Source organism: Phacochoerus africanus, chromosome 2 (assembly GCF_016906955.1).
Source record: "Phacochoerus africanus isolate WHEZ1 chromosome 2, ROS_Pafr_v1, whole genome shotgun sequence".
Classification (NCBI taxonomy): domain Eukaryota; kingdom Metazoa; phylum Chordata; class Mammalia; order Artiodactyla; family Suidae; genus Phacochoerus; species Phacochoerus africanus.
The window spans coordinates 33,816,840-33,840,965 of NC_062545.1; the positions used below are offsets into that span (position 1 = coordinate 33,816,840).

A 24,126-nucleotide genomic window follows, 5' to 3' on the forward strand; every position below is an offset into this window, starting at 1 on the left:
GTCAAAATCATCAAAAACAAGGCAAGTCTGAGAAATTGTCACAGTCTAGAGGACACAGCCTAAGAAGACAAGATAATTAAATGTAATGTAGTATCCTGGAGGGATCTTGAAACAATAAAAAGACATTAAGTAAGACTGAAGAAATCTAAAGAGAGTCTTTAGTTAATAATAATAATGAAATAATATTAGCTCATTATTTGTGAGATATACATAATACTTAAATATTAACAGGGGAAATTGGATAGCAAATATATGGGAAATCTCTGTACTATCTCTGCAACAGCTTTTCTGTAAATCTAAAACTATTTTAAAATGAAGACTATTTAGGAGTTCCCGTCGTGGCTCAGTGGTTAACGAATCCAACTAGGAACTGTGAGGTTGCAGGTTCAATCCCTGGCCTTGCTCAGTGGGTTAAGGATCCGGCATCGCCGTGAGCTGTGGTGTAGGTTGCAGACGCGGTTTGGATTCCGCGTTGCTGTGGCTCTGGTATAGGCTAGCAGCTACAGCTCCGATGGGACCCCTAGCCTGGGAACCTCCATATTCCATGGGAGTGGCCCTAGAAATGCCAAAAAGACCAAAAAAAAAATTTTAAAAATAGTATTGGTATTAACTCATTGGATAATAGATTTGAGTGTAAAATGCAAATTATAAAACTCTTAAGATCACGTAGTATAAAATAGTATAAAATCTATATAACTTTGAGTATGGCAATGAGTTTTTAGGTCCAATACCAGAGCAATCTTTAAAAAAAGAACTGCTCAGCTGGGCTTCATTAAAATTAAAAACTTCTGCACTGTGACAGATATTATCAAGGGAATAATAAAGCAAATCAAAGGCTGGGGGAAAATATTTGCAAGATGAATCTAATAAAAGACTGCTATCCAAAATACATATAAAAAACAATAATAAAACCTAACTTGACTGAAAAATGAGAAAAGTCTTGTCTTAGTCCATTCCAGCTGCTATAAGAATATACCACATATTAGCTGGCTTATAAACAATAGAAATTTATTTCTCACAGTTCTGGAAATTGGGAAGTGTAAGATCACATCCTCAACAGATTTGGTGTCTGATGAAGGCTTGCTTCCAGTGTCTTTTCACTTTGTGCTTACATGGCAAGGAAGGGTCAAAGTCTCATTCTCGGGTCTCTTTAATATGGGCACTAATTCCATTCATGAGGTCTCTGCCCTCAGGACTAAATCACCTCCCCAAAGTCTGACCTCCAATGTCGTCCCCTTGGGGGTTAGGATTTCAACACGAGACTTTGGAAAGGACACAAGCATTCAGTACATAGCAAGACCTGAATAGATATCTTACCAAAGAAGTTACAGATGGCAAATAGGCACATAAAAAATGCCCAACATCATATGTCATCAGGGAATTGTAAATTAAAACTAGCATGAGATGCTGCTACACACTTATTAGAATGGCCAAAATTCAAAACACTGATAACACCAAATGCTGGTGAGTATGTGGATCAATATAAACTCTTATTCATTGCTGCCTGGAGTGCAAAATGGTACAGCCACTTTGGAAGATAGTTTGGTGATTTCTTACAAACTAAACATATTCTTAATATATAATCTAGCAGGAATTCCTGTCGTGGCTCAGCAGAAATGAATGTGATTAGCATCCTTGAGGATGCAGGTTTGATCCCTGGCCTCACTCAGTGGGTTAAGAATCCGGCATTGTTGTGAGCTGTGGTGTAGGTCGCAGACATGGCTTGGATCTGGCATTGCTGTGGCTGCGGCATAGGCTAGCGGCTACTGCTCTGATTTGACCCATAGCCTATGAACCTCCATGTGCCATGGGTGTGGCCCTAAAAAACCAAAAAAAAAATATGATCTAGCAATTACACTTTTTGGTTTTTATACAAAAGAATGGAAAATTTTTGTACTTGGATATTAATAGCAACTTGATTCATACTGTCAAATCTTAGAAGCAACCAAGGCATCCTTCAGGAGGTGGATGGATAAATAAACCATTATATAACCGGAAAACGGAGTATTACTCAGCACTAAAATGAAATGAGCTATCAAGCCATCAAAGGACATGGAGGAAACCTAAATGTATACGACTAAGTGAAAGAAGCTGATCTAAAGAGGTTACATACTGTATGATTCCAACTATATGATGTATGATTTGTAGAGACAGTAAAAAGATCAATTGTTGCTCTGGGTTAAGAAAGAGGAACGGGTGAATAAGCAGAGCATGGAGGGTTTTTACGGCAGTGAAACTATTTATTCTACAAGAAACTCTAAGGGTGGAGATATGTCATTAAACATTGTCAAAGTCCATAGAACGTACAACACCAAGAGCGAACCCTGAAGTGAACTACAGACTTTGAATGATAATGATTTGTCAGTATAGGTTCATCTATTGCAACAAATGCCACTCTAGTGGAGGAAGTTGATAATGGAGGAGACTATGCTTATGTTGGGGCAGAGGGCATGTGAGAACGGTCGCGATTTTCCAACCAGTGTGCTTTAAACTCCTCAAAAATAAAAAGTCCAAAGAATTTAGTATAGGAGAGTCTGCTGGAAAGATGAAAGGATGTAGGTTAAGAAATAATAAAGTTAATAACAATAATAATAATAATAAACGCTCAGATAATGCAGCTGTAATCAGCTCAATGAAGGCAACAGCAGGGTCAGTTTTAATTGTACCTCTTTCCCAGCGTCTGTTTTTCTGTTATAGAGCCTAGAACATGTTCGAACCCCAGAAGGTATTAACTGAATGAATGAATGAAATGCCATTGTTTCATGGAATTTTCCCTATTTACTCTCAATAAAGTTAAATTATTCCATTTGTATATATATCTCTCAGGTACACTACTCTATTCCATATTGCACTATATATTTACTTGCACTTGTCCCATATTAACCTCCACACACCTAAATGTTTATGTACACACACACGCACACACACTCCCCACAGTAGATTGCAAGCTTCTTAAAAGATATACTGAGCTTTATTTATATCTTTCATCTGCTAACACTTAGCGTGGGCTTTGTCTGTAGTGGACATTCATATATGCTTGCTGATTTGAGCTTCTTTTGCCATGATTCATTTAAAAGTTCTTATTTAGTTGTATTCGCATAGCAAATACAAAATGGTTAATTATTAAATTGATATGAGATAAATGTACTCATTAATCAAATGAATGTTTAACTTAATTTAGCAGGAAACTCTGTTCTGTATTTGTACATTTTGGATTGCTGATAAGAGATTCTGAAAAAGGCTTAGTATGTTATTTGTAACATCAGGGCCATTGTTTAGCATTACGTGCTCAGAATCTCATTTGATTTCCCTGTGGAAATCCTCCATAGCCAGCAGCAGCTTAGGTGGAAATGGTACTGGGCCAGCAGAAATCTGGAAACTGGATCCTTTCTAGGTCCTTGAATTTGGTGAATTTATGGCCATTGCTAATTCATTTCATTACTATGGTCTGAGGCATTTCTTCTTTTAAAAAAAATGGACTAGGTAATCTGTAAGAACCTTCCAGCTCCAATATTCTTTGTCATTTAAAGCTCTTTGGTATCAAACTGTATCCCAGGCCAGTTTTCCAGTTTATGCATTTTTCTAGCCACAAGATGGCGGACTTTATGCTGTTTTCTTCACTCTCTACCAGCAAAAGGAACCTTAACAAATTTGAAGTTTTGAAAATTTAAAACTCCCAATGCCTTAAAAAGTCTGATAAATGCAGCATGGATTTTACATTCTGAGTCTTAGAAGTGTCTTAAATGCTTTGGATTTTCATGATAAAAAAATCTTCCTCTTTTGTGGAGGAATACTGATTTACTGTTATTTCTATAAAAACGCAAAAAATCCCATGATGAGATCAAAGAGACTACAAGTATTTTCATTTGTTTTTCTGTTTCCTTACATAGTCAGAGACAGTGCTTTTGGAATGTAGAATCCACAAAAACTTTGCCAAGGAAGCTACTGGATAGAGTACTCAGAATCCACTGCCATTCTGGTATTTTTAGCTATTGTTCTTGACACTTCCCAAGTAACGTATCCCACTCTTCTTGTGCTACTGGGTTCTCAGATTTTACTTGAGACAGAAGTAGTAAATCAAAAATACGTCAATTTTATGCACCAAATTGGGATTTAGGAAGAACAAGATTTGCATTTCAGAAATTTGAAGTAATTTGCCTTAATTATAAGTAATCTATCAGCTTTAAGAAGAAGAATGGTTTTGTTAACTTACCCTGGTCAGAAGTTCATTCATTTCTGTTACCAGTGTGTTCAGATTGCCTTCTGCCAACTGAATGAGCCTCTCTGGGGCCCGCTGAGGTGAGAGCAAATGCTGAAAAAGATTTCATTTCATAGGTCTTTTAATAAATGGTCTTGCAGTGATCATGGGGTTGAATGTTTAACAGAACACATTTTTTTTCTTTACATGTGAAGAACTTAACCTTCTCACCTTCAAAGAAGAGACAAAGAAACTTTCAATTGTGCACTTATGTATAAATCACTGCGGAGAATACAGCTGGCAAATAATACAAACCACTACAGTTTATTGAGATGTTACTATGTGCCACGTCTTTTTGCTTTGTTTTTCATTTAGTTCTTACAATTATTCTATGAGATAAATGTTATTTCATTTTGTATATAGAAAACTGTGCCTTGAAGAGATTAAAAAAAATATATACAAGATCATACAGCCAGTAAGGGGTAGAGTCAAGATGAACCCTGTCTGATTAAGGCTCCTATTTTAATCAACAGAGATACAGTTTTCAGGTTATTACCTCTTCTTTTGAGGACAAGAGAGGGACTTGGCTGGGCGCTAACTAACTGGCATGGCATCAGTGTTATAGAAGCTGGCCTGGCACTCACTTAGGCCATTTTCTTATCCTATTGAAAATAATCAATCTTACAGAACACTAACATTAGACAGGGTCACTCTGTGACAGTGATGAATGAAACAAGAAATGAGACCACTCCATAATCTTGTCTCAACACAGACAAAGTCAGAGTTTCTGCACAGACCACAAAAGTACCCCAAATCCCACTTCCTGGCTAACAGAGGTGACCACTGCCTCCTTTCTAATCAATAGCTTTGGACTCCCTTTTTCTTCCTTCTAGCTAAGATTTATTAGACTACTCAATTATAGAATTATCCCCACTTCCTAGTAGTACCCAATCCAACACAAACTCCTGCTTCCTCAAAATGCTCCCCAAATTCCCTGGTGCAAGCCCAAATTCTTGAAGTGATTCCTACTGCCCTATTATTGAGGCACCCCAACATTCCTCAGGGTGTGCAGTATCCCTTGTTGCAACACGTTAACAAACTCAACTTTTTTCTATGACATGTATGTTCTTGGTGGCCTTTGGCTGGAACCTAGCGAGCAATGGCACAGTTAAAGGAACTGAACAAAGAGGGTAAATAACTTGCCGAAGGATTCAGAATATCAAAATGGGATCCCAAGCATCCAGATATTAAATGCATTAGGGAAGAAGAACACAAACACAGAATCAAGAAAGACCGGAATGGAAGGAAAATCAAGGTCATTTTGACCAATATTCAGCCATAAAGAAATAGGTGACTGAACCCCCTGCTTGGTTGATGTCCACAGACTGGAACCTCTTTCAGATGGCCCTTTGGTAAGTCCTTCATCCATTGCTTAAGTATTACTTCAAAAATTTTTACATCTTACAGAAGTATTTGCTTCTCTAGATGATAAGGATGATGATGATTTTGGTACCCCTTCCATGTGGAATAATTGGTCAGCATTTTCTTTTTTAGAACTCTTCACATTCCTGAATGCTGGGCCTACAAAGTAAACTCAAATTCCTCTGCCTGGCTTTCAAGATTGTCTTTTGTATCATCCAGCCCCGTTGAAGCCTCCAGACTTAACTTTCATTAGCAGGCCTGACTTCTAAGATCTGCTAGACAGGACTTGCTCAGCCACACCTTTGCCTCTGCTCACATGGCTCTCCTAGATTCAGAGGCAGGAGGATGTATATGTGGGCTTGGGGTCAAGGACCCTCACCCCTAGTGGACTGAGTCCTTCTCTCTCTGAGCTTTGCAAAGATAGTTTGACTCTCACAGGCCTTAAAGTTATATTTTACGGCTTCCTTTCAAATCCCAGCTCTACACCTAGGAACCATGTGACCTAGAGCCTCACATGAAACTTCTCTGTGCCTCAGTGTCCCAACCTGACTGCCTGAGAAAAATGTAGGTAATCCATGACTCCTTTCCTACTTGGAGTTTCTGTAAAATCTATGTGTGAAAATTCATGTAAGATTTTAGTCAACTGCCTAGTACAGTGATACTCATCAATAAATGTTATTTTTGCTGTCATTATGACTGGTTTCTTCTTCTGGTAAATAGAGATAATACTACTTATTTAAAGGCCATAGTCTGGATTTTAAGAATATATTCCCTGGAAGAGTGTCTGCCAGTGCCCAGTGAATAAATCTTAGATTTCTTCCTCCAGTCCTCACCAATAATTCTCTGCCTATTGAAAGTGTTTATATCCTTTAAGATCTAACACAAATTACCCTTTCATTAAGGATGCATTCCCTGGTAACTATGAGTCATAAATCTTTGTAGACTATTGCACGTCAAATTTTCATAAAGCACATGGTAATTACACATTTTTGCTAATTGATTAATTATTATTTTTTTTTTAACCACATAGACTCTAAGCCTCCTAAAGGTAATGACTACATTATGGGGATCATGAAACCCCCATACTGGGGTAATTCTGGGGTATATGAGAATTTCTCAACACATATCTGTTAAGTAGTCACTTTCCATCTTTTAATCAGGGTGAAACAACCCCAGTTTCCTTAACATTCCCTCTTTCTTCCATTAACTTCTGAAAGCTTTAACAATGTCTTAGAACAGTGTTTCTCAAATGAGTTCTCTTTGAAATACTCATTCTCTAGTACAAAATTTTCACCTTGTGCTTTCATTTTGACAGTAAACTTCAATGTTAATATAAGCATCTCTGAAACCCAGGCTGAGTACCTGAGAGACAACCCAGCCTGATCTCAGCGCCTACATTTCCATGCCTGTTTGATCATATGGCAGATTGAGCACATAAATCAGGCGAACTTGTCAAGTGATGCCAAATGTCATTTCAGGACCCCTATAAGGGGCTCTCTAGTTCAAATTGCGGGGAGGTAGGAGAATTGAGTTACTCCATGTCCTGTGCTGATGAAAAAACCCTTGTGGAAGCAATCAGTGTCATATTCTTGTTGTAAGCAGCAATTTGCTTTCTGCCAAAATCATCTGTTATTGTATATTAATGTTTTTAATTTGGATTTTATTGGATTTTTAGGCTTTTGTAAGGATTAATTTGTTTTGATTTTATAGAGCTATTAAGTACAAGGAGTTCATATCTGATTTTATGCTCGCACATATTTAAGGAACATAATAAAATTGATTTAGGCCAAACACTGGAGGTACGTGAGCCTCTTTTCCCTTAAGAGCAATTTGTAAATTATAGTTCTCAGGTCTGAAAAACACTGGTTTAGAAAGTTGTTGAATTACCTGAGTGGTTGTCTGATTTGGGACAATGGGAAGAACATGTACCCCTTGGGAAGCTCCTGTCATCTTCTCCCTGGCTCTTGCTGCTACGACTCCAACCTACCTTGAGTTCTTGAGTCATATTTTCGAGACCATACAGGATTTTATATGGAGCGGGCAGCGGACCAGTGAGGTTGATGCTGATGGCCATCTGCTCCAGGCGAGCCAAGTCACCGAGAAGAAGGCCGGTGCATTCATCTCCACAAACTGTGAAAGGGAAACAACAAAGAATATGTACTTCTGCTAAGCATCCCGGGCAGATGTTCAAAGATTCCAGCTATGAAATATTTTATAGCCTAAGTATAATTCCATGCAAGATGATGTTTCTCATCTCAGATAATTAATGCTTCCGAATGGATGCCACTTGAAAAGAGACAAAAAGAACAACAAAAGAGCAGACATGCCTGTCACCCAGAACCTGAAATATGGATGATATTAGACACCGAGGAACCAAAGAGAAGGAGTACATAGATTTTGAGGGGAAACGGGTATATTGCCTAAGTAGTAAAGGAGAGGTAAGGCATGGATTATAACATTATAAGTGTCCCACACGAGAAATCTTGAGGAAGTCTGTAAGTGGGAATAGAATATGCTTCAGAATCTAAAAATGTACACAAACGTACATTGTACATCTCTCCATTAGATTGCACTGTAGGGTGTCCCTAGCAGTTGGGTTTCCTCACGCTTCAAGTATTATAAATTCAAAAACGGTCTAACTCTTTAGCTTGACATCTCTTGGGAATAATTATTTTTTAAGTCAAAAGAATTCCTTACATAATCTGTATTTTTTACTCATGATAAAATTTGTTTACTTTCTCATTCACTTACTTACTTACGCATTTACCAACTTTTCATCTTGAGTCATTCAGCACATTATCGCCCATGATTAGATGTGGTCCCACAAATTCCTACTTTGATGATTAACCTAATCCAATCTTCTGGATAAATAATTGCCAAAAGCCAGGAAAACATTATTCTTTATGTGGCCAAGGGTGAATGTTCTATCTCTATTTTTTTTTTTAGAGCAACTATTCAAGTTTGATGGTGGTGGAAGGGTGATGGATGCTGGCAGACTTGGTGGAGAGAAAAAATGGTTTCTTCGTTATCACATTAATCTCAGAAACAGTACAATTTCTAAAATTAAAATATGTCGATTCTTTGGGAGGCTTTAAAAATACACATATTCAATTTGGATTTTTAGTTCAATTTTTTTTTTTTTTACTCTTTGCATCAGAGTAATGAGGTGTAGCTTCTCCATGCCAAGAAGCATGTTTATCTTATTGATGATATGCATGTATACAGTTATAATTTCCAGCTTCTACTCTGCAAATAGAGATATCAAAACTATACGTTAGAAGAAAACACATAACATGAAAAATATTGAGATTTAGAACAGCTTTGGATCATGCCCCAAACTGGCAAGAATTCAATTAGTTCTCTAAACAGCACTCCCCTGAATTACCTAATGGAGAGAAACCATTAACGGAAGCTTGTGAACAAGGAAAGTAGAACAGAGGGTGATTTTTTGATAGGACAGCCAGCAGTTAGAAGTGAGTTACAATATCCCTTCACAGGCATTCAACTGTCCCAGCAGGGCTTTTAATAAATCAGCTCCTTGCTGGTGATACCTGTAAGTATGGAGTGTCACCTACAGGGGGGGTGACAAGCTTGTGGTGCCTTGCAAGCTAAGTGAACCAAGAGGCTTTGGAAGTAGGAGCTGAAGTCTGAAACCAGAGCTGGATCTCTTCCTCTTCTAACCAGAATGCAAGGGAATTTGCTTTGCATGGAAACTAAGTAAAGGAAGAGAATACTGTGGTTTCATACCCTCAGTTCAGTGCAAGTGCTCGAGAAGCTTCAACAGATCTGTATACATGAAACAATTGTAGAAAACACAACCTGAAACACAATTAGGTACCAAACTGACTATGTCTAAGCACCAAAACACAGTCTGGTTCTCAAACCTGAGTGGGTTTTAGGATCACCTGAAGAGCTTAAATCACAGAAAGATAGGCCATGCCCCCAGCATTTCTGATTCAAGAGGTGACCAGATCACCTGGTTTCTGATTCTCTGACCAAGCATGTGTTTTCTAGCAAGTTCCCATCTGAATACTAATACTCTGGACTGTGCATCACACTTTGAATAACTTACTAGATCAGCAACACTGGAATCACCTGGGAGTTTACTAGAAATACATACCCTTGGGCCCTGTCCCAGATCTAGTGAATCAAAATCTGCATTTTAGAAAGATTCCCATGTGCTCTGTGTATGTTAGTGTTTGAAGAGCACATCTGCAGGTCCATGGTTTTCAATCTTTGTTACACATACGAATAGTGGGGATTCATGAAATATAGGTATCCTGGTTGTTTCCTCTACTCACCTTCAAAGAATCTGATTTGATGGGTCTGTGGCAAGGCCCAAGAAACAGAATTTTTACAAGATTCCAGCTGATGCTAACATATAGCCAGAATTTAGAACCACTGGGCCAGATGACAAACTTTAGGGATGCTCTATCTCTCTATCATCTAGTTGCTGTATATTATCAACAACTGTTACATTTCAGAGGCGCAGCAAGAGATAGTTGATACACTTTCCCAAGTTTTGCATGTATGATTTAGAATGTGATTTCAGATTAGGGATTTCAAGTTGCAAATAAAGGATAAAAACAAGTATTAATAACAATTCTTTTTTTTAATTTAGTAAGAATACAAAGGTTCTTTTTCCCTTGAAGCCAAGTCCATCACTTCTTTAAAAGCTCCATTTAACTTCCAGTGAAGATGTATTTTGGGCAGATGTTTCCAGGATGTAAGCAAGCAATGGGCTCATTTTTTCACTTTCCAGATCTTGAAAGATACTTGTTAATATGACATCTCACTATGCTTTTTAGGGTAGCACATTCTTCAGAAATACTTTGCTAGCCCTTTTCTAATTTATTTATAATTTATAACCTACCCATTTCCAAGAGGAATTGAGTCGGCTCACGGATGATAGTATGGCTAGAGGCTCCTTACTGATGGTTCCAGACATTTTCAGGGAAAAGTTTTCTCAGTATTCTCAGTTTTCACTTCATACAAGCATAAATCAGGGACTGGAATGCAGAACTAGATCTGATTTACTGTAATATACTACAGAGTAAATTGTTGAGCTAGAATGCCAGGAGGCATGATGAATACTGATTTTTCTATCATTTATTCTACCCTCTGCCCATCTGTTTTGGTTCCTCATCTTCAGTTGTCGAAATGAAAATGTATTTAATTGCTCTTTCAAGGACTCATAATTCCATTTTATGTCTCTGTGTCCAAAGGTCTATTATTATCCTATGTCTTACGGTCTCTGTATTTGCTTTTGGGGGAACAGAGTACAAGCACATTTCCATAAGTGAAAGGTAAGTTTTATAGTATGCTCCAAGTAATATACTAACATCTGTCCAAATGGGTCAGAAAGACTTATGAATATGACAGCCATGGGATTTTTTCAAAGCTTCTGTACAAGTCTAGTTCATGCAGTTATAAGATAAACACATGGGGAAATGTGCCCTTTACACAATGTTTGCTATTTTATTCTGACACGAAATATTTAGCTTATACCACAAGCTACTTTTATTTGTCCTCAAAAGTCAGAAATGTCTGGCAACAAACACTGGAAATGGGATGCAAATTAAAACCACATTTAATTCACTATGATAGGGAAGAGCTGAAGAGTGTACAGAGACAAGGAAGATTCACATTATGTAAACAATTGTTCTTTGATAAGGTGCAGAACTGCTCAGTGTAAATTAACATTTATCTTATAATCAAGACCCCCAAGGAATCTCTCTGCAAACAATTCTCCCATTCAGAATAGAGATAAGGCTATAAAATGAGATTCTGCCTGAAATGCATGGGAGCAAAAGCAAATATTTCAAGACTATGATTATATTTTACATGACTAAATGTTTTTTGGGGCTTTGCCTATGAAAGTGTCAGGATAAATTTGTGTCTAATATTAACAAATGCAGTACTAAATTCAGATCGTTATAGCTGGGCACATGTAAGGGGCAAATCATGCAGCTGATATTACAGATCTTTCTGTTAGCAATTAGTACAAAATATTACATTTCTACCAGAGTCCCCCATGCATAATAACTACTGGCTTACTGTCACAAAAAATTCACACACTGCATCCAAACCAAAGAAGCCAAAGCTGAAATGAGCGCACTGCGTATTTTTGAAAAGGCCAAACCTATTAACCAATTTTAGGTAAGATACATAAATTACCTCCTCTAAAGAAATAGAGATAAATGAATAAACACACATTTTGAACAAAAGATAAAATTTGTGTGTTATTGTGTTTTAATTTAACTCTTCTACATTAAGGCCACTGATGGGTATGGATTTTATTTCTCTCCTTCCCCTTTCCTTCTCAAGAAAAAAGTTTTAGATTAGCATTTATTTAAAGCTTAAGGCTTATTAAGATGGATTCAGTTATTCTTTATTATTTATAGATAAATAACTTCTAAAATAAAAATGTGGTTTCAGACCTATTAAAAAGGCTTTTTAAATTTTTTTATATATATATTTTTTTACACCAAGTCTTATTTATGCACTGGAGGTTCAACTTGGAAGCATGTATTAGTTTAAGTTGCCAGAACAATAATTTTTTTTTTTTTTTTTTTAAGGGCTGCACCTGAGGCACATGGAGATTCCCAGGCTAGGGGTCCAATCAGAGCTACAGCTTCCGGCCCACACTACAGCCACAGCAACATCAGATCCGAGCTGCGTCTGTGACCTATACCATGGCAATGCCAGATCCTTAACTCACTGAGTGAGGCCAGGGATTGAACCTGCAACCTCATGGTTCCTAATTGGTTTTAGTTCTGTTGCACCACGATGGGAAATCAAAAAGATTAAATATTTATCAAGAAGGGCCCCTAGAGTCTAGAGAAAGCAGGTTCCCTGAGACCAGAGACAGACCCTGAACATTAAGCCTGGGTCTTAGGAGGTATACAATAAATGTGAACTGAATGAATGAATTGAAGGTTCAGACTTCAATAATTGAAGTTTAGGAATTCGTTGAAGAGAGGTCTTAAAATGGCAGTTCATGGGCCAAATTCAGTCCACATTCGTGTCTGGTTTGGCCTGCTTTTTGTTGTATTTTGTTTTGTTAAAAAAGGTAATAAGTTTTTGGTTAAAAATGGTATATAGTGAAAAATCTCACTCTCACCTTTCTGTCTTATCTTCCTACCTGCTCCCAACTTCTCTCACTATAATCTCTCTTTTATTAGTTTGTGTGTATTCTTCTAGAGTTTCTTTAGGCAAATGATAAGAAAATAGCCAAAGATAATCTTAATTTCCCCTTTTTTACACAAAGGTAGAATATTACATATGCTACTTTTCATCTTTTTTTTTTTTTCACTGAATTTACACTTGGAGATCTTTTTATCTATTACCCTAAAGTAGTCAATTACATTCACTGCATTTCATGCCCCCAAAGGCTTTTTTTTTTTTTTTGCTTGTTAGATTTTTGAATAAAGGGAAGGACTTTCTGTAGTCTTTGGATGAGGCTTATGAATTTACTCATGTACCAATAAGTAGTTGTGACATATACATACAATATTAAATATTATATATCTAAATATATATTCCAAACAAGTTCAGTGTGGTTCAAGTATTATGTAGCTCTTCAAAATACAAATGGAAGCTTTGAAAATACCATAAATAATAATGGGACTGGGAGTTCCCTTGTGGTGCAGTGGATTAAGGATCTGGCACTGTCACCACAGTGGCTTGGGTCGCTATTGTGGTGTGGGCTGGATCCCTGGGAACTTCCATATGCCATGAGTGTGGCCAAAAAAATAACAATAATGGGATAGTAGCTCTTATACACACAATATTCACTACACTGCAGGCAATATGTTGTGTCTTGCCATCATTATCTCATCTAACGTTCACTGAAATTCTGTGAAATAAGTACTACTAATACCCTAATTTCAAAGATGAAAAATATAGTTACATTTGCAGTATTTATCAGTCTATAAATAATGTGTTTGAAGGACTTAAAGAGAAAAAATAAGGTGATCATAAAAGGAGTTTTCAGAGACTTTGAGCCTAGACTTACAAAAAAACAGGAATTTAACCAAACTTAACTATCTTAAGAGAAGCTGAAGTACTGCACAAAACATCATGCTTTGAAAAAAAATAAAAGGTCAATTAATAACCATGATGATACTAATGGCTAGAATTTATTGAATAGCTATTAGGCTTAGACCCTTCACCTAATGTACACAGGATTTTATTTCTATTTTATGGATAATGAAATGAGGTTTAGAAAAGGTAACTAATCTAATATCATACAACTTTTACATGGCCAACCAGGATTCAAAGCCTCTACAGGCCACTTCATGACAGCATGTTTCCTTGCATTAAGAGGTGGTCTATTTCAGGGACCCCCACAGAATAGGAGATGATTAGACCACCTCACTCATAAGCCTTCCAACTTTAAGATGATGTGATCTATTGCCCTTTAAGGTGGATAAACTTTCTGGATCTGACAGAGTGAAAACTCTAATTGAGTAGGGTTTTCTCTTAAAATAAAGCCTGACTGTAAATAAAAGAAATAGTCATCAGCCTCTTCTATGTGACTATTCAACAGCACGACTCCTTAATCTAATAATGGAAAGGCTTTCTCAATATGATGTACAAATCACTGATACTGGTGGCCAGTAGGAAAATTAGCTAAAGAATCAGAATGATAGTTGCTGTTCTACAATGTTTTAACCTGGATCTAGGTCAAGAAGGTTGGCAGCAAGAAACTCAAAGCATTTTTCACTAACAAAATAAATGTGAAAAAGGTTCAGAGATGGTGAACAGACATTCCTTTTATAGTTACTCTGGTGCCTGGATTTGAATAACATACCCCAGTTTAGAGTTGTAGAAAACTATAGTAGATGTATTGGCCTTTGAATCGGAACTAGTACTTGGGGATTAAATGGAAGCAGGGAGAGGACGACATTTAAGAAGCTAAGATGAGGATTCCTGTTGTGGCTCAGCAGGTTAAGAAACTGACTTAGTATGTGTGAGGATGCAGGTTTGATTGCTGGCCTTGCTCAGTGGGTTAAGGATCTGGCATTGCTTCAAGCTGCAGTGTAGGTTGCAGGCGATCCGGTATTGCCATGGCTATGGAGCAAGCCTTAGCTGAAGCTCTGATTTGACCTCTAGCCTGGGAACTATATGTGGCCATAGAGAGAGGAAAAAAAAAAAAAAAAAAAGAGGCTAGGATGGAGGGTGATCACATGTGAAACAAATAAAACCTTTTCTCATTAAATAGCAAATGGAGATCAACAGGTGTTTTTTCATCATCTTTTATTATAGAACATCCCATTTTCCTTACAGTGATCAACCATATTCCACTATTTCATTTCTACTTTCATGTGTAGAAAACAATAACTTCCATTAGTTATCATCTTTGATTATAAAAGTACTACAGTGTTCTAGTCTAGGTCCAATAAATAAAGGCCTATGTGTTATTGTGATAAGATCCTTGGTGGACACTGGACTATTAAAAACAATAATCTAGGCTGTATCTTTGCCAATTGATATCAAGGTAGAATAACACTTCAAACCTTGGGGTTCACCAAGTGGCTGGAAAGTATGTATTTTATAGTTAGTGCCTTACCACCTTTAGCTAGGCTTACCTTGGGTTATAGCTAAAAAGCACAGCTCATGATTGCTTTTGCAACTTTAGTATGTGAAACATCATCTGAACTGTTATATTTTAAATATATTGTGACTATAAATAATCTGATATATTTCTAATATTTCATATGCAATGAATAAAAATAGAGAGCATTAATGTGATATTTATAAAATGATATTTCAGGCACTCTTTATGGAATCACATCTTGCCAACAGCTACTAATTTTAATTTCTGTTCTTTAGGAGAGTAATATATTTTACTATGCAACTCATAATCTGTTTTAAACATCATGAGTTGTTCAGTGTTAACTACTAGTCTGTAGAAAGTAGGATATGAACAAATCCAAGTTTTGTGTTTCCTAATACGAACCTTTACTATTAAATAAATAATAATTTTATTGGTCAGGCTCAAATTTCAGAAAGGCAAGTGGTTTTTCTCACTTTATAAAATTACATATAAATTATGAATGAGGGTTAAAAGAGGAGGATGGATTTACATTAACCTAACTTACTGAGATGTCCTGATTTGGGACATTCAATAAAATATCCATTCAGAACTCATCAACATGTATAAAGAAAGAACACATTGCAGAACTGTCTCCAATTATCCTTATTAGGGAAAAAAATAAAAAGGCCTTGAAGGAAATCTGATTACTCAGTAGTATGTCTTTCTATCTGCATGGAAGCCAGGAATCCACTTAACAATATCTGATGAATAGAATCTATCACAACTACCATAACATTCTAAATCTTAGAAGAGAGCACTCAATGGTTAGCAGAAGATATATATATATACACACACACACACACTATTTAAAATTTTTCATTTTGTTTTTTAAGCCCATTTACCTTTATTTTTCATTAAGGTAACATGGGCTTTAAGCACAGAAGAAGAAAATGAATAAAGAACTGAATCAATTAATATTTGATATACCAGGAAAACCATGTTTGTGTGTGTGTGTCCTGCATTAATAGTCAACATAGAGATTAAGAAATTAAGATTTGCAAGATTGTCCTGTGTTCAAATCACAACTCTGTTGAAAAGTCAGGGTGAACCTTGGAAAGGTGACTTAAATCACCTAAATTCAGTTCTTTTTTTTTTTTTTAAATCTTACTGTAGAGACAGTAATGTATGGGGATGTTTTAAGATTTCAAGAATTAGAAGAACAGCATAAATAGTGCTTATCATTTCTGACAAATGGTAGGCTCTCGATACTGGTGAACCTTTAAATAATTATCATGGTGATGAACCACATGTGGTGAAAGCAGCTTTAAGAAATGACTATGACTGAAGGCAGACATATTGGCTAAGTATGCCCAGGCACCAAGTTGGTTTGATGGGGTTGATAATGTTGGTGGGTTGAATTTGGCTATGTATGAGAGACTGGTATTTAAATATTTTCTACTAAGGGCATAGATTATTTTTGTAAATCCTTCATGATAGTAATGGGATCTCCATGTACAAAAAGCCTAGGTCCTGCAAGAAATTCACTATTTTGTATCCAATAAAACCCTAGCTTTATCACTAGCAATTGTCTGTGGCAGCTACTAGTTTCTTTTAGAAACACGGGTGGTCAAGGAAAGGTTTTTCGTGATTTCTGCATTTCCTTTGTGTTCTCTACAGCACAATTTTAAGTTCTTCCTTAAATAAAGTAAGAGCATAATCTAATTATAAAGGGAGTACATAAATTCTTTCCACCAATATGAAGCTCACCTGAGATAATGCAGTAATCATGTCTAGGTCATTTATTATGTTTTTTTTTTTTGGATATACATATCCATGATGTGGGCCTAATTAAATTGTGTTTTCTAAAGAATCGACCAAAGAGAGAAGAGTTAACTATAAATACATGCTACTAAATTATCTGAGTGTTAACTTATTTCTATCAAATATGACAAACATCTTATTTTTAACAGTAAGCCCAGATTAATAGCACTATTTTATCTCTATTCTTCTGGGAGGTAACATGGGCTCCAGGCTCAGAGAAGCTTTTCTCAGAAGACACTTCTCTTACTACACATATATTTTCTTGCCTAAACCAGGCTACTTCCACCCACTACCATCCATGGGCATTATAAAATTCAACTATAGCCACAGGTGATAAAACAGGTCCTGCAGATCAAATGTCCCAGGCGAATCCATTCTTTGGTCTCTTGCTCTAATTTAGCTTAAATATAGAGAAAGATAGAAAGAAAGGAAGAAGTAAAAATGTCACTATTTGGAGATGACATGGTATTATATACAGAACATCCTAAAGACACTGCCAAAAAACTATTAGAACTCAATAATGAATTCAGTAAAGTTGCAGGGTTCAAAATTAATATACAGGAGTCTGTTGTGTTTCTACACACTAAAAAGAAACTATCAGAAAGAGAAATTAAGGAGTTCCCGTCGTGGCGCAATGGTTAACGAATCCGACTGGGAACCATGAGGTTGAGGGTTCGGTCCCTGCCCTTGCTCAGTGGGTTAACGATCCGGCGTTGCCGTGAGCTGTGGTGTAGGTTGCAGACGCGGCTCGGATCCCGCGTTGCTGTGGCTCTGGCGTAGGCCGGTGGCTACAGCTCTGATTCGACCCCTAGCCTGGGAACCTCCATATGCCACGGGAATGGCCCAAGAAATAGCAACAACAACAACAACAACAACAACAAAAAAGACAAAAGACAAAAAAAAAAGAAAAAAAAGAAAGAGAAATTAAGAAAACAGTCCTATTTACAATTGCATCAAAAATAATAAAATACCTAGAAATGAATCTAACTAAGAAGGTAAAAGATCTACACTTGTTAAACTATAAGATGCTAATGAAAGAAATTTCAGACAACACACACAACAAAAGGAAAGAAACAACATGTTCATGGAGTTGAAGAATGAATATTGTTCAATAAATATTGTTCAAATGCCCATAACACCCAAGGCAATCTACAGATTCAACTCAATGCCAATGACATTTTTTCACAGAACTAGAACAAATAATTCTAAGGTTTGTATGGAAAAACAAAAGACACCAAAGAGCCAAAACAACCTTGAAAATGAAGAACAAAGCTGGAGATATGCTTCCTGATTTTAAACTATTCTACAAAGCTGCAATAATCAAAACAGAATAGTACTGGCATAGAAACAGATATATAGCTCAAAGGAACAAAATAAAGAACCTGGAAATGAACCCACATTTACATGGTCATTTAATCTAGGACAAAGGAGACAAAATTGTACAACTGGGAAAATATAGCCTATTCAATGAATGGTGTTGGAAAAATGGTCAGCTATATGCAAAAGAGTCAAACTGGGCTTTCTCATACCATACACACAAATAAACTTAAAGCTGATTAAAGACTTATAAAGAAGATCTGAAACCATAAAACTCCTAGAAGAAAACATAAGCAGTACACTCTTGGATGTAAGTCTTAGCAATATCTTTTTGGATTTGCCTCCTTAAACAAAAATAAATAGGACTAACCCATATTAAAAAGCATAGCAAAGGAAACTATCAACAAAACAAAAGGGCCATACACTGAATGGGAGAAAATATATGCAAATGATATATCTCATAAGGGTTTAATATCCAAAATGTACTAAGAACTCACAACTCCAAATAAATAACAATAAATAAAAACAACCAAACAACCCAACTGAAAAGAGTCAGAAAACCTGAATAGACATTCTTCCAACGGAGACATAAGATGGCCAACAGGTACATGAAAATATGCTCAAAATTACTAATCATCAAGGAAATATAAATCAAAACCATAAGGTATCATCTCACACCTGTCAGATGGCTATCATCAAAAGACAACAAATAAATGTTGGCAAAGGATTTAGAGAAAAGAGAACCCTGTTCACTGTTGGTGTTACTCTAAATTGGTGCACCCAATATAGAAAGTAATATGGAGGTTCCTCAAAAATTTAAAAGTAGAACTACCACATGATTCAGAAATTTCACTCCTGGATTTTTATCCAAAGAAATGAAAACACTAATCTGACAAGATACATGAACCCCTATGTTCACTGCAGCACTACTTATAATAGCTAAGCTATGGAGATAACTCACATGTCCACTGATAAATTAATGAATAAAGAAGATGTGCTACACACACTGGGGACAATTACTCAGCCATAAAAAGAATGAAACCTTGCCATTTGTGACAACATGGATGGACCTAGAGGGCATTATGTTAAGTGACATAAGTCATACAGCAAAAGATAAAGGCCATATGATTTCACTTATATGTGGCATCTAAAAAACAAAACAAATTAACAAACATAATAGAGTCATGGATACAGAGAAGAAAGGGGGAATGGAATGACGGAGATAGCTGAGGGAGATTAAGCACAAACTTTCAGTTACAAAATAAATGAGTTACAGGTATGAAATGTACAGTGGGGGAATAGAGTCAATACTAATAACATAAGATATGTGTACGGTGACAGAGCATAACTAGAATTGCTGTGGTGATCATTTTGTCATGCACAGAAATATTGAATCACCATGTTGTGCACCAGGAACTAACATAGTGTTGTAGATCAATTATACTTTAACAACAAATAGACCAACAAACTCACAGAAAAAGAGATCAGCTTTGTGGTTATTGGATGCAAGGGTTGGGGGTGTGGGATTTGCATGAAGGTGGTCAAAAGGTACAAACTTCTGGTAATAAGAGAAATCAAGTACTAGGGATGTAACTGATAAATATAATTAACACTGTTTTAAGTTTTATATGAAAGTTGTTAAGACAGTAAATCCCAGGAGTTCTCATCACAAAGAAAAATATTTTTTTCTTTTTTTTCATCTATGTGAGAAGATCAATGTTCATGAAACTTGTGGCAATCCATGATGTATGGAAGTCAGATCATTTTGCTGTACACCTTCAATTTATACAGTGCTGTATGTCAATTATGCCTCAATAAAACTGCAAGAAAATATTTAAAAAACAATTACTTAAAACTAAAAAAAAAGGATACTAAAAAGAGAACTGAAGATAAGACAAACTCACATATGACTTATTTTATAATCTCTTTTCAAAACTAGAAGTAGAAACTGAGTCCTGAGAAAGGCTAACATAATAGAAGCTTGGCATATTTTTCCATATCAGGAGAAACTTCAGAAAATTTTTAAAAAGTAAAGAAAAGTCTGAGGATACTCTATATAACAACCTTTTTTTTTTTTTTTTTTTTAATGGCCACTCCTATGATATATGGAAGTTCCAGGGCCAGGGGTTGAATCTGAGCTGCAGTTGTGACCTACACCACAGCTGTGGCAACACCAGATTCTTTAACCTGCTTCACAGTGTCAGGGATCACACCTGCACCTCTGCAGAGATCCCAGCTGCTGTAGTCAGATTTTTAATCCATTGCACTACAGCAGGAACTCCTGTGTAACAATTCTTACACTTAACCTAATGCAGGACAAAAAGAACACATTCCTAGAATTAAGTGGGAGTCACTCACATTTAAGAGCAGCATAAGGACAATCTAAATTGCATTTATAAAATGAAAATATTTTTATAAATATGGAAAATACTATATTTATTTATAATTATATATATTTTAGAAAAAAGTATCTAGATATTAAAAAATACCCATAATTTAACACTTTTTTTTTGTATAAGAAAAACACTATGACCTACTCCTATGGAAGACGATTAAACTTTCCTGGACATAACAACTGAACTGAATCGCATGTACAGCAGTGAGACATACACTTCCTTGTGGGACAAGTATAATGCAAATGAACATTATGAGGCTGGTGTAACTTTGTAACTGGAGGATTGGCTCTTCTGTTAATATCACATGGGATACTGGGAGATTTAAAATCCACAGATGAGACAGGGAACAACAGGAATTAAGTTTTCTTGTTATAAATTTGTTTAAGCCCATATGAAATATTGATCATCAACAGAATAAGAACTTAGAGCTATTGTTGTTGATGGGCAGAATCACAATTTCCTTTAAAAGAAATGTTCAGAAAGTGATTCCATTAACTTATCTTTCACAGATTTTAACATTATTGTCATTTTTGTGTTTCACATCAGATCTAGTCTTTTTATTTCAAATTTAGTTCTAGAAAATTAAAAATTTAATTTAAAATTCAAGGTCTGTTAGATTAGTTTTTAGGTTTGGAATATCAATATATTATCTAGTTAAATACATCCATGTTAATAATTTAGCTTGAAAATAATATTAAAAGTAGTTGGATTACATTGGAAGTCCACTTCACCTATCATTAAAATACAGCATTTTAATTGAGAAGAGTGAATATGTATATACCAATAACTGAATATAAGGTAAATGTATGTTACATATTACACTTCATCTCTCCCCTCCCATCAACCTTGACATTTATTTTTATTTTAAATGTGATATATTTTCATTAAAGATTGTTGAAATACCTGGAACAATAGTTTAAAAAACCCTATATTCCAGAGTATACCCAGTCTTTATCCTTTTGTATATCTAAAAAGCAAGCCTTAGCTTTCAAGATAACCCTTACAAAAACTAGTTAAAATGTTAGTAAGCTTTAGACATACAAGATGTTAAAACCAGAAATACTGGCATGCATAAGTACATTAAAATAGGTAAACACTGAAATAAAAGGTACTAAAATCATTTACATTTCTATTGTTAGAAAGAATTAAGACCTCAAATATAAATTCCCTCAAGGAAAAGAATAACTACCATAATATAATAGTCCTCCCTAAATTTATAAATAACCCTTTTAGATAAGAATTTATAGAAGAACCAAGAATTCTACTGAACTACTGATATTTGATGCATGTTCAGTATGGCATTACTGAATCCAGAAGCAGTTATTAAAACAGAACAAAACCAAACTGCTCTCCATTTATTGGACATGTGAGTAAAAACACATGCATTCACTGTCACCACTTCTAGGTTCTGTAGCACAAGAGAAAGTTATAAAGCAGGATATCCATGGATATATGCCAAAACTCAGAAAAGTCAGTTGTAATTCAAGCCTTACAGTGTCTGTCCAGCTGCTTACAATTCAGGATGCTAAAAAAATTTAATACACTGAGTCCTTTAATCTGGCACAAAGGCAATGTCAACTTTAGGTAAAACAGCATACTCTGAGATGGGCAAAATAAAATAAAATCTGCCTCTGGGAGCTTAGCTGTAGGCCTTCAATGAACTGACTAAATCATGCTGAGGATTTTCCCAGCTGTTCTTGGCTCAGCAGGATGGAGACAAAAACAGCAGGCAAACAGAAGAAGGTGGATAGACAGTGTCAGAGAGAATGAAGAGTAGCACTAGCAACTGCAAAAAAAGGGGGAGGGGGAAGGCAGTCTTTCTCATTGGAAATGAAACAGAAATAGAACCAAGGCCCCAGAACTCATAGCTAAGTTAGTATACGTACAAACACACTCCATGCCCTCGCGCGCATGCCAGTGTTTGCAGCCGTCACACTTCGGCCCCGTGGCTCCTGGTCGACACCTGCAGATCCCTGTGACAGGGTCACAGGGGACTGGCAGCGAGCCATGGGGGTCACACTCACATTCTTGGCAGGAGCCTCCAGGGCTACTTGGGCTGCCGGCATAGCCAGGGGCACACCTGAATTTAAACAGTGACAAAGCAAAGAAGATTAATAATAAGTCATATCTCGAAATTGTTGTTGTCGTGTGTTGGTTTGAGTGAAACAAAATTGATACCAAAAGTCAATAGATCAGAGATAGCGAACTTTGCTTATAAAGAGCCAGGCAGTAAATATTTTAGTATTTGTAGGTCAAGAGGCAAAAAACTAAACTCATGCAGTGAAAGATATTTTCAAACATTTTTGGTTGATGGAATTCAAAACATACTAAGAATCAAGTACAAATTGTTTTATAATAATAATCCATGAATAGAAAACCAATCTAATAATAAGAAGAATGAGAATCTTGTTGAGTTATCAAATTTAATGAGCTAGGGCTCAAATTCAGTGTTTGCCAGTAACAACCATTCCTACCTCGAGCTCCATACAGAATTAGGCAATGGGCCAAATTTTGTGGTCCATAGCTTGCTCACAACTGTTCTAGATCATAAACTTTCTTTCAAGTCTTCATTTTAAAATTAAAAATGAAAAAGGTTTTGTATTGAATCTTGGGCTTTCCTCAATGCACACATTTTAGAGGTCAAAATGACCAAATAATAGTTGAATTATTTGGCCAAAACAAGCAAGTGGCAATAACCAACTAAATTTTCTCTTTAATTTGGCTAGTCCTTCTTTAATATCACATCTTCCTCAAAGATGGATTTTTCATTGTGTATCCCGGGAAGTAAGGTAATATTATGCAAGAATCTGTAACATCAAACTTAAGAGATAAGGAAGGAAATCCAACTAGATAAACCCAAAATGCTATCCATCCAGTGACTCTTCTGCCCTTCTATGCAAGTATTCACCTAAATATGTACCACTGTCAGCTATTTTACTAGAAGTTTGGTAACTTTTCAAGGTGCTGGCAAAACCACACGCCCTGGTTTATCCAAGATGGTCCCAGGTTGCCTGTTGTCCTTACTTAAGTATTAAAATCACATCCTATCTCTTAGGGTATTCTGGATTGGACAATAAATATATATATAGTTCAGCCTAGATATAATCAACAATAAGAATTTTTGCATAAAAGATAAATACAGAAGAAAGTCGAGAGACAGTAGGAGGTTGAAGCCAAAAGTTGTAAACACAAGTCAAATAATCTTGAACCATCTTAAGTGGCCTAGGATTGTAGAGATTTGCAGGCTGGTTGTGAAAGCGAGTTCATCCTGTGCTTGTTAGAAAATCACAGCAAGAAGAAAATTATCTGTAACATTAGGTTTTTATACACTTACGGTTTTAATATTTTATTTCCAATGTACTATTACAAATGCTCAATAAAAGTATCATTGAAATAAGTCCACTTAAGTTGGTTTCTTAACATTTTTCGGG

At 36.1% G+C, this 24,126-nt stretch overlaps 1 protein-coding gene across 1 annotated transcript in view; it reads right to left on the minus strand.

Moving 5' to 3' along the window:
• The window catches only part of LAMA2 (laminin subunit alpha 2), a 594,513-nt gene that overhangs the window by 125,389 nt on the left and 444,998 nt on the right, over positions 1–24,126 (minus strand). Inside the window, 3 exon segments of the mRNA XM_047758965.1 lie at positions 4,214–4,312; positions 7,608–7,750; positions 22,582–22,775. Of these exon segments, the coding sequence (XP_047614921.1) occupies positions 4,214–4,312; positions 7,608–7,750; positions 22,582–22,775 (436 nt within the window).